This window comes from Dama dama, chromosome 14 (genome assembly GCF_033118175.1).
Source record: "Dama dama isolate Ldn47 chromosome 14, ASM3311817v1, whole genome shotgun sequence".
NCBI lineage: Eukaryota > Metazoa > Chordata > Mammalia > Artiodactyla > Cervidae > Dama > Dama dama.
In genome coordinates, this window is record NC_083694.1 from 46,454,189 (window position 1) to 46,469,355 (window position 15,167).

Below are 15,167 nucleotides of genomic sequence, written 5' to 3' on the forward strand. Positions count from 1 at the left end.
AGAGCAGTAGGAACTGAGGTGGGGCAGGCTGCTTCAGGAGACTCTATAATGTGGTTCCTTTCTGAAAGCGCTTCCTTAAAGGCAAACTAAGCAATTCCTTTTTAAAATATGCCATGACAGGACAAACCTAACAGAGATGTCAACATCGTGTGCAAAGAACTTACCAATGTGACTTTCTCAAACGAATGACTTGTCTTAAAATGATTTTCTGGGAAGCTTTTTGAGTAGGCCTGAGAAGACATCAGTATTATCCACACACTATAGATAAATTTTAGGAGAAGTGTGACTTTAGGTCAAACACGCATTTCCACAAAAGCAACAGTCCATTTAGGAGCTGACAAGGCAGGCCAACTTTCGCTGAGCTGGTGGTCTGCTGGCTTCTTCCATATTAACTTTAAGAAGATGGATTAAATCTCAAAATGCAAAATTGGACACCAACTGTACCCAGACTTGAAACCACGGGCGCTGGGTCCCAGGCACATCCCCGGATGGAGCGAACTACATGGCTAATCACGTGACGTTTATTGTTAACATGCTCCAGGGCGTGTGGGGAGGGACCACAGGGAGGCGAATGGAGACACAGGGGACTCGGAGACTGAGATCCTGGCCAGGATGCTGACAGGTTCCCTCTGCTGTGTCTGGAGCTCACGTGATCATCTGTTCAGTATCCAGCTACAGTATTCGGTCCACCTGACTGCACTCATGGTGCCCAGGTCCCTGAAGGTAGGGGGCATGGACCCTGCCAGCCGAAGTGGAGCTGGACCAAGGTCTGTCACTCCCAGAGTCCTGCTGGCCGCCTCTCCTGGCAAGAGCCCCACGTGCAGCATCTAGAAGCCGATCTTGCCTCTAGTCATGGAGTAGCCCAGCTTGGCCTCATTGTTGATGAAGGACATGAGCCCCACGTAGGTCTCAATGAGGAGTGGACACTCCAGGACCAGCACGCCGCCCTCCTGCCCTGGCAAAGGACTCTCCTTCTGGGCTTTCTTGACAGCTTGGATCAACAGAGCCTTGAAACCATCCAACTGCAGAGAGAGAAAACACAGAGTCTGAGCAGATGATCTGCACGAGGTCCCCCACCCCTGGACAAGAGGCCTTCCCAGCCACACCCAGCGGCCCATGGGCTCACCTCCTGGGTGTGACTCTCACCTCCGCCCTCACCCATGACGGACGACAGCTAGTCCTCACAGACCTCCCTCTTCCGCTCGAAGGAGTTTTGCCACGGTGACCCAGCGGATGCTCCCCACCACCCACCAGGCAGGCAGCAAGCTAAAGCACGTGGCTGGAAGTGGGGGGCCTGTCCCCAGTCCCGGCCCCCGTGCCCATCACCCCCAGGTCTCCTCTCCTGCGGAGCGTGCAGCTTGCCCAGCTCTAGCAGGGGTGGGGGTCAGCTGGCACAACCCAAAGCTCTTCTGGGCCCTTCTCCAAAATGACCACAGCCACCAGGGCCACATCACAGCACCACACTGACCAGTACCCACTTACCACACAGGGCTATCTAAACATAATTAAAGTTTTTAAAAATTTAAAAGTTTATTTTCTCAGTTTAGCTGCCACTCAAGTGCTCAGCAGCCCCACGTGGCCACCGTGCTGAGCAGTGCAGGCCTGGAAGGTGCTTGTCCCCGCTGGGCAGCGCTGCTGCTGCTGTCCATGTCCTTACTTGGCACAGAGAGGCTGTCTTCTCATCCACACCGGCCATCGGGTGTTCTATGAATGTGGTGTACGGCACGCTAGTGGACCACGGGTTCCATCTGCTGATGAAGGATGGGCGGCTCTGTTTGTCCCACTGGATGCGAATCCCAAAGCCTTCTCGCCTGCAGGGTCAGAAGACAGGGACCAGACTTCACAGGCAGGCCTGCACCCCAGAGCACCTGCCTGGTGCCAGGTGTGGGAACAAAAAGCAGTCTCACTGGTGAAGGCGAGACTGATGATGGCCATTTCACAACAGTCAAGGACAAGAACAGCATGTCTAATAACAACAGCTTTCAGCACTTTAAGACAGGACAAACTGAGTACACTTAGTTAAGCTAATCTTTACACGATTAATAAATTTAACATATAGTGCTCTAACTAAACAAATAATGCTTTCCAACTCCAAATCCTTTTTTCCAGAATATTTTATTGTTGTTTAGAATTTTGAACTTCCTGAATTTCCTACCCAAATCTCTATATCAAAACCCTAAAATTTACCATTTAATTCAACTGAGTATACTCATGTCTAGGTTTCTCATATTTCAGAAAGCTCCCTAACAGATGAAGATCAGCTCTTGAAAGTTGGCCATTAAACCTTTCCAAATTTAATCTTCAATAATATCTGTAAATCAAAGCAATGTGCTACCTTTTTCTTTTAAAAATTAACCACAACAGAGCTCGACATGACAGCTGCCAATCCTTTCTTGGCAGGGATAAAGTGCTGAGTTCACTCTTCTCTGAAGAATACCTGTGTCAGGCCTATGTTAATGTATCCTCAATTCATTTACTACAAGCCTAATAGCTGTCTCTTGTGCCAGAATCCCTTTTAATGCACCCTGCTGGGCAGAAGTCACCCGTGTCTATTCTAAACTCTACTGATATTAAAGCAAGACGTCCACTGGGGGCTGGTTTCGGAAGGGCTGTTGAGGAGGCCCTGGAGCGGGCTCTCTGTTGAACAGACTTACTTGTTGAGCGATTTCGGGGGAAACTGGAATTCTCCGTAGGAGATGGTGTCCACCGCGTTTAAGGCCACCCTGACCACCTGCTGGCACTGCAGGCTGATGAAGTCGTATTTGCAGATGAGGAGCGCCTGGTCGGTGATGAGTACCAGTCGCTCCTTTTCGTTGTTCCAGTGATCAACCCTACGGGCGGCAGCGGTCACATCAGCGCTGCGGAGCCCACAGGTGCCCGGGCCCCTCCCCTGGGCGCGCCCCCTTACTCGGTCAGCAGCCACACCCCCTGGATGTCTCCGTCCTCCACCGGCCGGACCACTACGCGGATCTCCTCCACCGCCTGCTCGATGGTACCGGGCTGCGCGGAGCGGAGGTCGTCACAGGTCCCGCCCGCTCGCTCGCCCGCCCCGCCCCGCCCCCGGCACCACAGGCCCACGCCCTCTCCCGCCCCCGCCCCCACCCCTACGCCTACCCCCAGCCTCACCCGGAACACGAAATACTCCTTGACGCGGGCGCGGCGCGTGGGGTCGTGGACGCTGAGCGGCCACAGCGTCTGCCGCAGCGGCGTGCCCGCCCCCGGACGCCCCCCGCCACCGCCGCCGCCGCCACTACCCGGCCCGACCTCCTCGCCGGCCGCCAGCAGCGCTGTGGGGCTCGTGCCCGCCGAGTCCACCGAGTCCCGCAGCTGCAGCATGACCGCGCCCGCAGCCGAGCGACCCCGGACCGGACCCGACAAGGCCGCAGTAGCAGCCGCCACCGCCGCCTCCACCTCCGCCGGACCCTCGGCCCCGCCCCAGGGCCCACCCAGCACCGGCGGCCCGCCGCGATTGGCTCTGTCTCGCCAGTCCCGCCTCAGTCTCTAGTCCCCTCCCGCCCGCTCCGGCCCTGACGATTGGCTCGTCCCTCAGGTGTCTTCCACGATTGGTCCTGCCCGCCGCCGTTCACAATCGCTCCCGCCCCTCACTGCGCCGGAAGCGCACGCCGCGCGCACGCCCACTTCCTGTTTACGCGTCCTGGAAAGGGCGGGACCTAGGCCGGTTGCCAAGGCGACGCGGAGGGCCGGTGAGGAGAAGGTAGTCAGGTGCCTACCGCACCCTGTCAACGCATCTCTATTCATGTTCGGCTGAAGTGCAGCGGACCTCCGGGGAGGGACTCCGGTCCCTGCCCAGAGTGACCGGTCCCTGCCCAGAGTGACCGCCCCCTGGACGCGCCCCCCGCTAGAGCTGACAACTCTGGACGCGCCTCACGCCCTGGACTACCGCCCCCTGGATGCGGACCCCTGATGGGGGAGACCACTTCCCTGGTTACACCTCCTGCCCTGGACGACCGCCTCCTGGACGCGACTCCACCCGGAGTGACCATCCCCTGGATTAGCTCTGCCCCTCCCAGGGGTCCGCATTGCACAGGAGGGGGAGCGCGGGCTTCGGGGACTGGAGGAGAGGAGGCCGGCGGGAGCAGAGCCCCTTCCTGAGCGCCTCCGCCTTTCTGACCGCGGGTTCAGGGGTGGAGCAGCGCGGACATAGCCCCCAGCGCTGTGTTAAATGCAGACGTGCTCCCCGCGGCCTGGGAAGCAGAGCTCCGACCCTGCACCACGGAAGGGGACACGGTGGAGGAACCGGGCGTTGTCACTCCATTGAGGGCCGAACCAGGGTTCTTTGCTGCTGCTCTGCGCTTGTTAGACGTGTTCTTGCCCTGAGTGATCTTGCCTGCGGCTAGCGGTACCCTGGGCATCCGCAGTCCCTTCCGGGGACCTCAGCTCCCTGGTCTTGGCCAAAGCAATCTCATCTCCGTCCACCTTGTCCCGTTGTCTTGGAAACCTAAGGGCTGCAGCCACAACAGTTTACAGCTGCTCCCAAATGTCAGCACCTGTGATACTGACCTGGTTGGTCACTTTGTCCTTCCACTGCCTGTAGTCACGCCTCCAGCTACTCCCCCCACCCCAAAAGGCTTCTTGCCTCAATCCTGCTGTGTCCATCCTCTGATATTGGGGTTTAGCAGCCCCTCCCCAGGAGACACTGCCATTAACTATACTCACTGCTAGTTCTTTGCTGTGTCATACAGTCACCTACTGTGTGTCTGTCCTGTGTATAATTCACTTGTGTTTGTTAGGTAATCCTTTGTGTGTGTGTATGTGTGTGTGTACTCAAGTGCACATGCGCATACCCTATTAGGAAATTTCAAGAAACCAGCCTTTGGCATATGACTGTGCTTTGGGGTTTATAACCCCCAAATTCACAATCCTTTGAATTTCATAAGAGCCCAGGGAGATAACCCCTCTCTTGTACACGTGCTGCAGTTGGAGAAACAGGCCTGGAGAATGCCGCTCAGGTGCCTGGGGCCGCATAGTTGGCATAGCCCGGCTGGTCAGCCATGGCGCTCCTGGCTCTGCAGACTCAGATGCGCTCCTGGGCTGTGAAGGATTCCAGGGTGGCTGGCCTTCCTTCCCAGGGCATCTCTCGAGGTTAGGGGGGGTCACCAAGCCGTGCACATGGCAGCTCCTCGGCAGCCCCTCACCACTCCACCTGGACATCATCATCCACAGAAACAGGAGGGTTGAAAATGCCACAGATGCTGAAATATTCACAGCTTTGGTACTTCACTTCCTGGGAAGACCGAGGGCTCAGAGAGGGCTGAGTGTACAGAGACAGCAAAGGGCTTCTAGCCCCGCCAGCCTGCTGAGATGGTGTAGTGACAGAAACTGCTGCCCCTGGGGGACCAGGGGCCGTGTCACACCCAGTGGGAAGTAGCCACTTTCTCTGGCAGCCAGAGCCTCTAGCTGAGTCTGCTCTGCTGGTCCCTGCAGGGTGGGCCTGAATCCGGCCCTAGAGGGTCAGCCTGAGCGGTTGAGCTTAGGAGACCTGCTGGCCCCTCTCCTGAGTCCCCTCAGTACAGGGACTCAGCAGTGGCAGCTGGGTGAGTGGCCTCATAGGGGCTTGAATCCCGGCTCCCCTGCTTCTGTCCACTGAACTGGGACCCTCAAGCCCCATCTGCCTCAGTCTCTTTTTACTGAGTGGAGATGATGACAGTTCCTGCTTCCTATGGCTGTTGGGAGAAGTCTGTGAGTGAGGACTTGGGACTCACAGGGCCCCGCCAGACCCAGAGCCAGCTCAGTGTTAAGCATGTTCATGCTGTTCTCTGAGCCTCTGCTCAGGGCCTCTTGTGCTGCAGATATCGTCTTTGCTCTGCCAACACGTGCGTGTCCCATTCAGCCAAGGAGAAAACAGTCCCAGAGGCTGTCACTTTGCGGAGGTCACACAGAGCCCTGGAGTGCAGGGCCTGTGTCCCGGCCCCACCCCTGCCCCTCGCCGGTGGCCCATGAGAACAGGCAGAGGAGACCCGTCCTCCACGGGATTCACGGGGAGTCCATGTGCTCACGCACTCTCAAACACGACGACCAGGGAGACACGATCAAGCGCTGGTGGCATGACTTCACAACGACCTTGATCAGGGTCGACTCAGCCGAGGAAGGAGGGATGAGAAGGGGCCATGGTTTAAGGGATGAGGCTGAAGGAGGGGAGGGGGTAGGTGAAAGGGGATAGCAGTGATGCTGGCAGGCAGCATCAGTGTGGGGATGGAAGAGGCCTGGTCATTTACGAGGGATAGCCAGCCCTGCAGGGCCCAGCCCACTCATTCACACATAGCTGTGCTGACCTTGAACTCGGTACTTAACCTTTCTGCCTCCCTTTCCTTGTCTGGAGAGCAGAGATGATGAAACCTGGCTCCCAGATTATCATGAGGCTCAAAACAAGCTCACAGGTGCCGAGAGAGCCATCTGAAATCCCTGGCCCACATGCTTCATGGGCATCGGTGGAGTCAAGGACAGGAGAGGGGCTGAAGAAAGGGGACAAAGGCCGGTGAATGGACCCAGCTCTCGAGGAGGTCGATGGGCGGAACCTAGAGCCCAGGGATTTGGGTCCACTTAGAGTAGGAGGGCTCCGTCTGCTCAGGGATAGAGGGAGAGAGTGGAGTGTGGACAGGTGGTGGGGTGCGGATGCAGTGGGGGGATGGCATGGAGCGATTCTGGGACATCTGCTTTCTTCAATGGCAAGCAAGGAGCTGCTTCAGGTGGGCATGGGGACCACCAGGCTAGCCTTCTGGGAGTCCTCAGGTAGGTTCTCAGTGGAACCTTCCACACGGCAGCTGGCGGGAGTGGGAGAAGCCAGTAGCTGGACTGGAGTTTGCCAGGCAGCTGTGGCCAAAGATGAGGGGAAAAGGGAGGACAAGCTCCTATGAATGAGTATTCACCAAGGCCTGTGAGGGGTCAGGGATGGCACCCCAATTGGGAGCTGACAGGCTAAGCCACCAAGATTTCAGGGATGGTGTGGAAGACAGGTGACTCTGGGGTCAGAGACAATGGACTGTTATCCTCAGGGAAGCCAGGTCCAGAGCGTCAGCATGGTGCATGCGCCCTGAGTCCCAGCTCCCACGGGATGCTGCCATGGGGCCGCATCACTGCAGAGAAACTGGGGCCTGTGAGCAAGCCTTGTCCTTGCCCCTCAGGTTTAATCTGTGACCAGGGGCCCCAGGCAGGGCCGTCAGGGCCTGGCGCTTGCCCCTGGCGCCCCCTGCAGGACATGTAGGAGAGTTTCCCAGCAAGGTCAATGGAGGGGACCTTGAGTCTAGGTTCTGGTCTGACCAAGGCATCAGCAGATCTAATAGGAACTGGTGACCGGGAGGAGGTCATTGAGAGAATGGGACCACTCTCGACCCTCAAGCTGGACCCAGGCAATCGGAGTGTTGACGAAAATAATCATTGAGCTATCTAATATAGGAACAGAAAAGAGCCAAACTGTAGCCCGGAAGACTACCTGTCAGATCACTCAGAGGAACTGCTCTGGAGAAGCAGGGTTTTCAGCACAGTTTTCTGCCTTGTCAGAACAGAGAACATCAAATGAGTTAGGGGGACATTCCTTCAAGGTTTCAAAAAGCAGACCGGCACGTACACGGGGCTTCAGTGTGGCCTTGGCACCTGGGAAGCGAGTCATATTGTGGAGGGAGTAACCAGCATTGGTATCCCACGAGGGGAGGTGTTTAATCTTCATTTTTAACATGGGTAGTCTTTACTTCTGGTCAGTGTTCCCTTTAATAATTAAAGCAGACAGGAATTTCCTGGTGGCTCAGTGATAAAGAACCCGCCTGCTGATGCAGGGGACTCGGGTTTGATCTCTGGTCCAGGAAGATCCCACGTGCTGCGGAACACCTAAGCCCGTGCACCATGACTATTGAGCCTGTGCTCTGGAGCCTGGGAACCACAACTACTGAATCCCGCACTCTGTAGAGCCTGTGCTCTGCAACAAGAGAAGCCACTGCAATGAGAAGCCTGCGCACTGCAACTAGAGAGTAGCCCCCACTCGCCACCACAACTGGAGAAAAGCTGAGGTAGCAGTGAAGACCAGCACAGTCAAAAATAAGTAAAGTTATAAAAAAATAATTAAAGCAGACATATGACCTGCCACAGACAGACTGTTCTAGTTGCCATCAGATTCAAGTTATCTCCTGTATCAGCCAGAACAACTTCCCCAGACCTTAGTATGTGAGCATTTCCTTCATCAGGAAGCTCCTTGAACATCTGTCTGGCCCACCAGCCCTGAAGTGGGAGCCAGTCCACAGAAGCAGCCTTAAGAGAATGAGGTGCTGGTGAGACCACAGTCACGTGACTAAGCCCCGTGAAGGCCTCTGCGTGAACTTTTACGATCTGGCAGGTGGGTGCAGAGACCCACTGGACCTGCAGTGCCCAAGACAAGCCTCAGGAGCAAGTTCCCTGTTTGTCAACCTGCCCCTGGCCTATCTGGAGTGTCTGCCTCTTCCTTCGGCCTCTTGCTGCCCTGGCGTGTGGCTGGTTTTGAAACCAACAGTGTGGAGGGATGGAGAGCAGGGCCTGATGTCTGGACACCAGAGGCTGGAGATAGCTTGAGTCTGATGCCAACTAGAACAGCCTGTCTGTGGCAGGTCATATGTCTGCTTTAATTATTTTTTAGAATTTTATTTATTTTTGACTGTGCTGGTCTTTGCTGCTACCTTGGCTTTTCTCCAGTTGTGGTGGCGAGCGGGGGCTACTCTCTAGTTGCGGTGCGCAGGCTTCTCATTGCAGTGGGTGCTGGAGTCCTTGGTGTCACAGAGACAGCGCTCTGCAGGGGAACAAGGACTGAGTCTTGATCTTGGAATTGGGTGCCCAGTGATGGGTGAGCAGGGGCCAGGACCAGCCAGAGGGTGGGCCCTGAGGTCCCAGGATACTGGCAGTAGTGGGCATGGCAGTGAGGATGCTGAACAGGTGTCTCAGCCTTTAGTGGATGTGGAAGGGGTATGGCAGGTAACTTGAACATCCACAAACTTGAGAGATGTCTGGGTTGGTCACAGCATCCGTCGGACACCTGGCACCAGTTGTGCTGGCCCCTGGGGGCCGCCATCCCAAACTACCTGCGGACTGGGGGGTTTCAACAACAGTCTAGTCTGAGGCCAGAAGTCCAAGGTCAGGTGTCTGCAGGGCCATGCTCCCCCCTGAAACCCGTAGGGGAAACTCTCCACTGCCCTTTCCAGCCCCTGGCGGCTGCCAGAGGTCCTGAGTTGGTGGCCAGGTCACCCTGATGCCCCCTCCTTCTTCTCCTGGTAATTCTCTCTCCTCTTCCATGTTGGACTAAGGCCTGCCCAGGTGACGTCATCTTAACCTGATGACACCTGCAAAGACCCCCAGACGCAGCCCCGGGTACCAAATGGCAGTGGTTAGGACTCGAGTGTGACTGGGGAGGGGACGCAATTCTCCCCGTGAGAGGGGTGGACGGGTGCAAACAGCGAGGAGGCTCGGATGGTGCTCAGCGCTGTCCACACGAGCACAGTGGTCGTGGATGGGGGCAGGGGACTCCTGCTGGGTCTGGCTGTGGCTGCCCCTCCCGAGCTGCGTCCCCCTGGGTTGGCGCTGTGACCTTTGAAAGGCTGTTCCCACTCCCACCAGCAGGTGGCAGGATCTCCCACACGGGGCCTTCAGAGCAGCGTCCCGTGCTGGGGTGGCTGTTAGCAAACAGATGATGGTCATCTTCTCTTCCCCAGGCGAACGGGAGGCCGCGAAGTCTCAGCTGAAAGTGTGGATTCTTGTTTTAACTCCAGATGTTGTGGCTTAGTGTTTTTGTTTGTTTGTTTGTTTTTACCAAATCCAAGGATCTCACCTTTGAACTCTGCCTCTGATGGAGAGGGAGGTCAGGCACATGCCTGTGGGAACTGCAGGGGCAGGCCCTCAGTGCTGCCAGGGTTCCAGGAGTTCTGGGGGCTCCAGGGGTCCTGGGGGCTCTGGGTCAGAGGTTAAGGCAGAGCCCAGGGACTCCTCTGTGGGCCACACTCACCTTCCAGAGACAGCTGCCTTCTGGGTGAGGCCTCTCCCTCCTGGGGAACCAGGCTGTGGACTCAGGGCTGGTCAGAGGCTGGACAGTGCTTGCTGGCTGCCCTGGCCCTGGAGGCCCACCTGAGAGCTGCCATGTGGTGCACTGGAGAGACTGCTCTTGATCTTCGGTAGATTTCTTTCAACAGAGAAACACCCCTCCCAGCAGACAGGGTTGGGGGAAGCCCTGGCCTTGGGCAAGGAGGGGGTGGGCTTCCAAACCCCCTGACTTTAAAGCATAGAAGCAGAATGTGGGGAGACAGGAAGGACACGGACATGGCACTCCTGCAGTGTCTAAAGGCTGAGTCGTCTCCATGGTAACTTTCATCACATCCTGCACTCTGACGGGGAGGGCGGGCTTCCTCTACCCCCACCCTGCTACCCACCTCACCATGCTCAGAGCCCCTAGTGCCCTGTGCCCGTCTGGCGGGAGCTGAGGTGTGAAGATGGAACCCGGGGAAGGTCTGGCCACACTGGTGTGCTGCCCTCAGGCAAGTGGGTTCAGGAGGGTCACTGGATGATACCAGGATAGGGTTGGGGGCCAGGAGGTCTTGGAAAGGCCATTGCCTGGGACTGGGGCATCTGCCCTGGTTCTGGTCAGCATGGCAGTCGAGGGGTGACAGGAAGGGGAACACATATTGACTGTTCCTGAGAAATGCAAAGTCTGGGCGTCAAAATGAGAGCAAGCTGCTCTCTCACGGTCTGGAGGCTGGAGCCTGAGATGGAGGAGCGACCAGGCTGGCCCCTCTGGAGGCTGCAGGGAGCATCTTCTCTGTGCTCCTCTCCCAGCTTCTGGTGGTGGCTGCAGTCTCCTGCGTCCCTGGGCTTGTGAGTGTGCCCCTCCCACCCTGCCTGCATGTGGCCACGACACCTCCCCTGGGTCTCCCTGGGTCTCAGGTCTCCTCCTTCTTTCTAAGTATCTTCTTTCTGGAAGTTTCCTTAAGGAACCTCAGATTGGACTTCTATTTATTTGTTATGTATTTATTTCTGGCTGTGCGGTGTGTGGAATCTTGGTTCCCTGACCTGGGGTCGAACCTGTGCCCCCTGCCTTGGAAGTGCAGAGTTTTTCCACTGGACCACCAGGGAAGTTCCCTCTTTCTCTTACAAGGACACCTGTCATTGGGCTGAGGGTAAGTCCAGGGCAATTTCTTTCTGACATCCTTAACTTATATCTACAGAGACACTTTTCTCATGTCTGGTCACATTTGCAGGTCCTGGGGGCCAGGGCTTAGAAAGATGACTTTTCAGGGGATACAGCTTAGTCTGGCATTGGTGCATGAGTGGGTGGTTTTCTGCTCTCAAGGTTGGCAGGGGTCTGTAACCCCCTTCTTGATGCCCCTTTCCTCACCCCAGGTAAAGAGAGGGAAGAGTGAAGTGGGCGGGCCAAGCCTGTCTGTCCATTGAGCAGTAGTCAACTTGCTGGCCAGCCAATAGGCCATCAGATCAGCGGCCGAGCAGGAACCGGATTCTGGGCCAATACTCTGCGTTCCTGGCCCACCACGTGGATGGAGGCACAGAGAGGCACTGGGCCTCACCCAGGGCTGCACAGTAGAGGGGCCCTGACCCTGGCGTCTGCTCCAGAATCCTGGTCCACCCCCCCTCTCCGGCCCCATCGCACAACCTGACTGTGTTTGTGTGGGTGGCCTCTTTGGTGTCAGTCTCTCTCTGGGGTGAAAGAGGAGATTTAGAATGGGATTCTGGAAGCAGAGCCTGAGAGCATCCATCTGGCTGGAGAGGCATTTGGTGTAGGGTTTTGGATGCTCTGCTTAACTCGTCATCTGGTCCAGCGAGGGGTGATAATGGATTTGAGGTCCCCTCCCAGTAGGAAATGGTGGGCTTCCCCCTACACATACACACACACGATCACAGGTGCCCAACTCCCTGTGGACACTGCCTATACCAGGCCCTCTCTTCTGGAACCTGAAAACACCTTTGGCACTAAGTAATTTGCTTGCTCTCTTGTCAAAGAGAGGCGCCTGTAAAAGTTCAGACAGAATACTGGATTCTTCTCTTGGATTGCAAACAAGTCCAGCTCAGGGAGCCGTGCTGTGCTAGGCCATCTCTGCAGGACCCTGTCTGCCAACTCCCTGGGACTGGGCACAACCGAGGAGGGGCTGCAGCTCTGGGCATGGGGGTGGGGGGAGCAGGCGGCTGTGTGAGGGGCCAGTCAGGCTGGGAACACGCCTCTTCCTCCTCCCCACCTTATTTTCCTTGGGCCAAAGGCTATTTTTATCATTTCCATTAGAGAATGAGACAAAAACATCAACAAGCAGTGTCTTTTAAAAGTGCTCTTCATAAAAAGCTCATGTTTGGGGACTTCTTCTGGGCCTGTGTCCCCGCAAACACTCAGGATCCTGACTACCAGCTGCTCATCTGCACCTTGTAAACTGAGCCAGCGATCCCAGGCTGGAGTTGGGAGGTTTGGCTATAGTTGGTCTAATGGCCTCAGGGATGGGAAATTGGGCTGAGCAGAATTCCATCCCCCACACCCCAGTTCCAGCTCAAAGAGTGTATGAAGCCTTAGCCTATGGGGGCCACACGCGTGAGGCCATGTGGGTGAGGCGTGGGGACCGGAGAGCTTCAGTGGACTAGTGGGCCACGCACGTCGCCTCCACCGTCAGAGTAAATCTCCCCCTGAGCTTCTTGACTTTCTTGGAGTTGGATCACTGTGAAGATGCCAGATCTTCTGGAATTAATGAGTACATTTAACAAAATTCTAATGAAAAGTCCAAAGCAACTTTGAAGGTGCTGGATAAGGGACTCCAAAGTTTATTCAGAAGAAAGATGGGTGAAAATTTGCAGTTAAATAAGGGTGATGCGGGTCCCTTCATGGATCACACCCTTGTTATGGCAAAGCAGCTTGTGTGCCTTAGTGAGTCTCTGAGCCATGCTGTCCAGGGCCACCTGTAGGACGTATTCACTGCAGGAGGGTATGGCAAGCTGCTCCAGTATTCTTGCTATGAGAACCCTATGGACAGGCAAAAAGGTATGACACTAGAAGATGAACCTCCCACGTTGGAAGGTGTCCAGTATACTGCTGGGGAAGATTGGAGCACAATTACTAGTAGCTCCAGAAAGAATGAAGTGGCTGGACCAAGGCAGAAACGGTGCTCAGTTGTGGGTGTGTCTGGTGGTGAAAGTAAAGTCCAGTGCTGTAAAGAACAATATTGCACAGGAACTGGAATGTTAGGTCCATGAATCAAGGTAAATTGGAGTGGTCAAGCTGGAGATGGCAAGAGTGAACATTGACATCTTAGGAATCAGTGAACCACCATGAACGAGAATGGGTGAATTTAATTCAGATGACCATTATATCTACCAGTGGGCAAGAATACTTCAGAAGAAGTGGAGTAGCCCTCATAATCAACAAGAGAGTCTGAAAGGCAGTACTTGGGTGCAACCTCAAAAATGACAGAATGATCTTGGTTTGTTTCCAAGGCAAACCAAGATCGCCTCCAAGTCTATGCCCCAATCACTAATGCCAAAGAAGTTGATTGGTTCTATGAACACCTACATGACCTTCTAGAACTAACACCAAAAAAAGATGTCCTTTTCATCACAGGGGACTGGAATGCAAAAATAGGAAGTCAAGAGATACATGGAATAACAGACAAATTTTGCCTTGGAGTACAAAATGAAGCAGGGCAAAGGCTAACAGAATTTTGTCAAGAGAACAGGCTGGTCAACAGAGGGTCAGCAAACATCCTCTTTGGACAACACAAGAGACCACTCTACATGTGGCCATCACCAACTGACCACTAACGAAATCAAACTGATTACATGCTTGTAGCCAAAGATGGAGAAGCTCTATATAGTCAGCATAAACAAGACCGGGAGCTGATTGTGACTCAGATCATGAGCTCGTTATTGCAAAGTTTAGGCTTAAATTGAAGAAAGTAGGGAAAACCACTAGACCATTCAGGTATGACATAAATCAAATCCCTTATGCTTATACAGTGGAAGTGATAAATAGATTCAAGGGATTAGATCTGATAGGCTGAGTGCCTGAAGAACTATGGACGGAGGTTCATACCATTGTACAGGAGGTGGAGACTAAAACCACCCCCAAGAAAAAGAAATGCAAGAAGGCAAGGTGGTTGTCTGAGGAGGCCTTAAAAACAGCTGAGAAAATAAGGGATGTGAAAGACAAAGGAGAAAGGGAGAGATATACTCAACTGAATGCAGAATTCCAGAGAATAGCAAGGAGAGATAAGAAATCCTTCTTGTATGCCAAGGTGACATAAAGAAAGAAAACTGTATTCCTGATCTTCCCCAACTCAGCGCCCACTTCTAGGCACCAGGGAAATAGCAGGGCAGGCTGTAGGCTTGAGGACACACACTCAGAAACTTACATTGTCTGGAGGCATCACCAACCACCTCAAGACTAAAACTACAGACCAGGAAAATGTTTGCGATGTCCCATAAACTGTCACATTATCATGAAAATGGACAAAGAAAATTCTTAGGGAATACATGTTGCATTCTGTTTAGATGGATTACTAAAAAAGTTGTTTGAGTTAAATCCATTTACAAAAGTGTACTAAACACATATGTGGGCTACAGTGGTAAAGAATCTGCCTACCAATGCAGGAGACACAAGTTTGATTCCTGGGTCAGGAAGATCCCCTGGAGAAGGAAATGGCAACCCACTCCAGTATGCTTGTCTGGAGAATCCCATGGACAGTGGAGCCTGGCGGGCTATAGTCCATGAGGCACAAGAGTCTAACATGACTTAGCAACTAAACAATAACAACGAACACATACGTACTATTTGATTCAGTTCAGTTCTGTTGCTCAGTTGTGTCCAACTCTTTGTGACCCCATGGACTGCAGCACGCCAGGCTTTCCTGTCCATCACCGACTCCTAGAGCTTGCTCAAACTCATGTCCATCGAGTCAGTGATGCCATTCAACCATCTCATCCTCTGTTGTCCCCTTCCCCTCCTGCCTGGCAACTGAACTTGGTGCCAGTGACAGTGGGGTGACTAGACGTGGATTATAATGATCCCCAAACATTTATGCTTCAGGGGCCCTTCCAGGTTAAGGGCAGGAAGGGGGCTGGGATATGAGCATAGGTCATGTATTTTCATCAAATTAGCAAAATAATTTATTTTCACATAACTTTTCTTATTTTATCATTATTTTTTATTTTATTCA

The 15,167-nt window shown here is 54.3% G+C and overlaps 1 protein-coding gene across 1 annotated transcript; it reads right to left on the minus strand.

Annotated features, from left to right (window-relative positions):
• Positions 1 to 507: 507 nt before the first annotated feature.
• On the minus strand, positions 508 to 3,429 carry TPRG1L (tumor protein p63 regulated 1 like). The gene is made up of 5 exons (XM_061160547.1): positions 3,127 to 3,429; positions 2,909 to 3,000; positions 2,655 to 2,831; positions 1,658 to 1,811; positions 508 to 1,022 (listed from the first exon to the last, which is right to left on the minus strand). The coding sequence occupies exons 1-5, from the start codon at positions 3,334 to 3,336 to the stop codon at positions 828 to 830; spliced, it is 828 nt and encodes a 275-aa protein (XP_061016530.1). The 5' UTR covers positions 3,337 to 3,429; the 3' UTR covers positions 508 to 827.
• Positions 3,430 to 15,167: the final 11,738 nt, after the last annotated feature.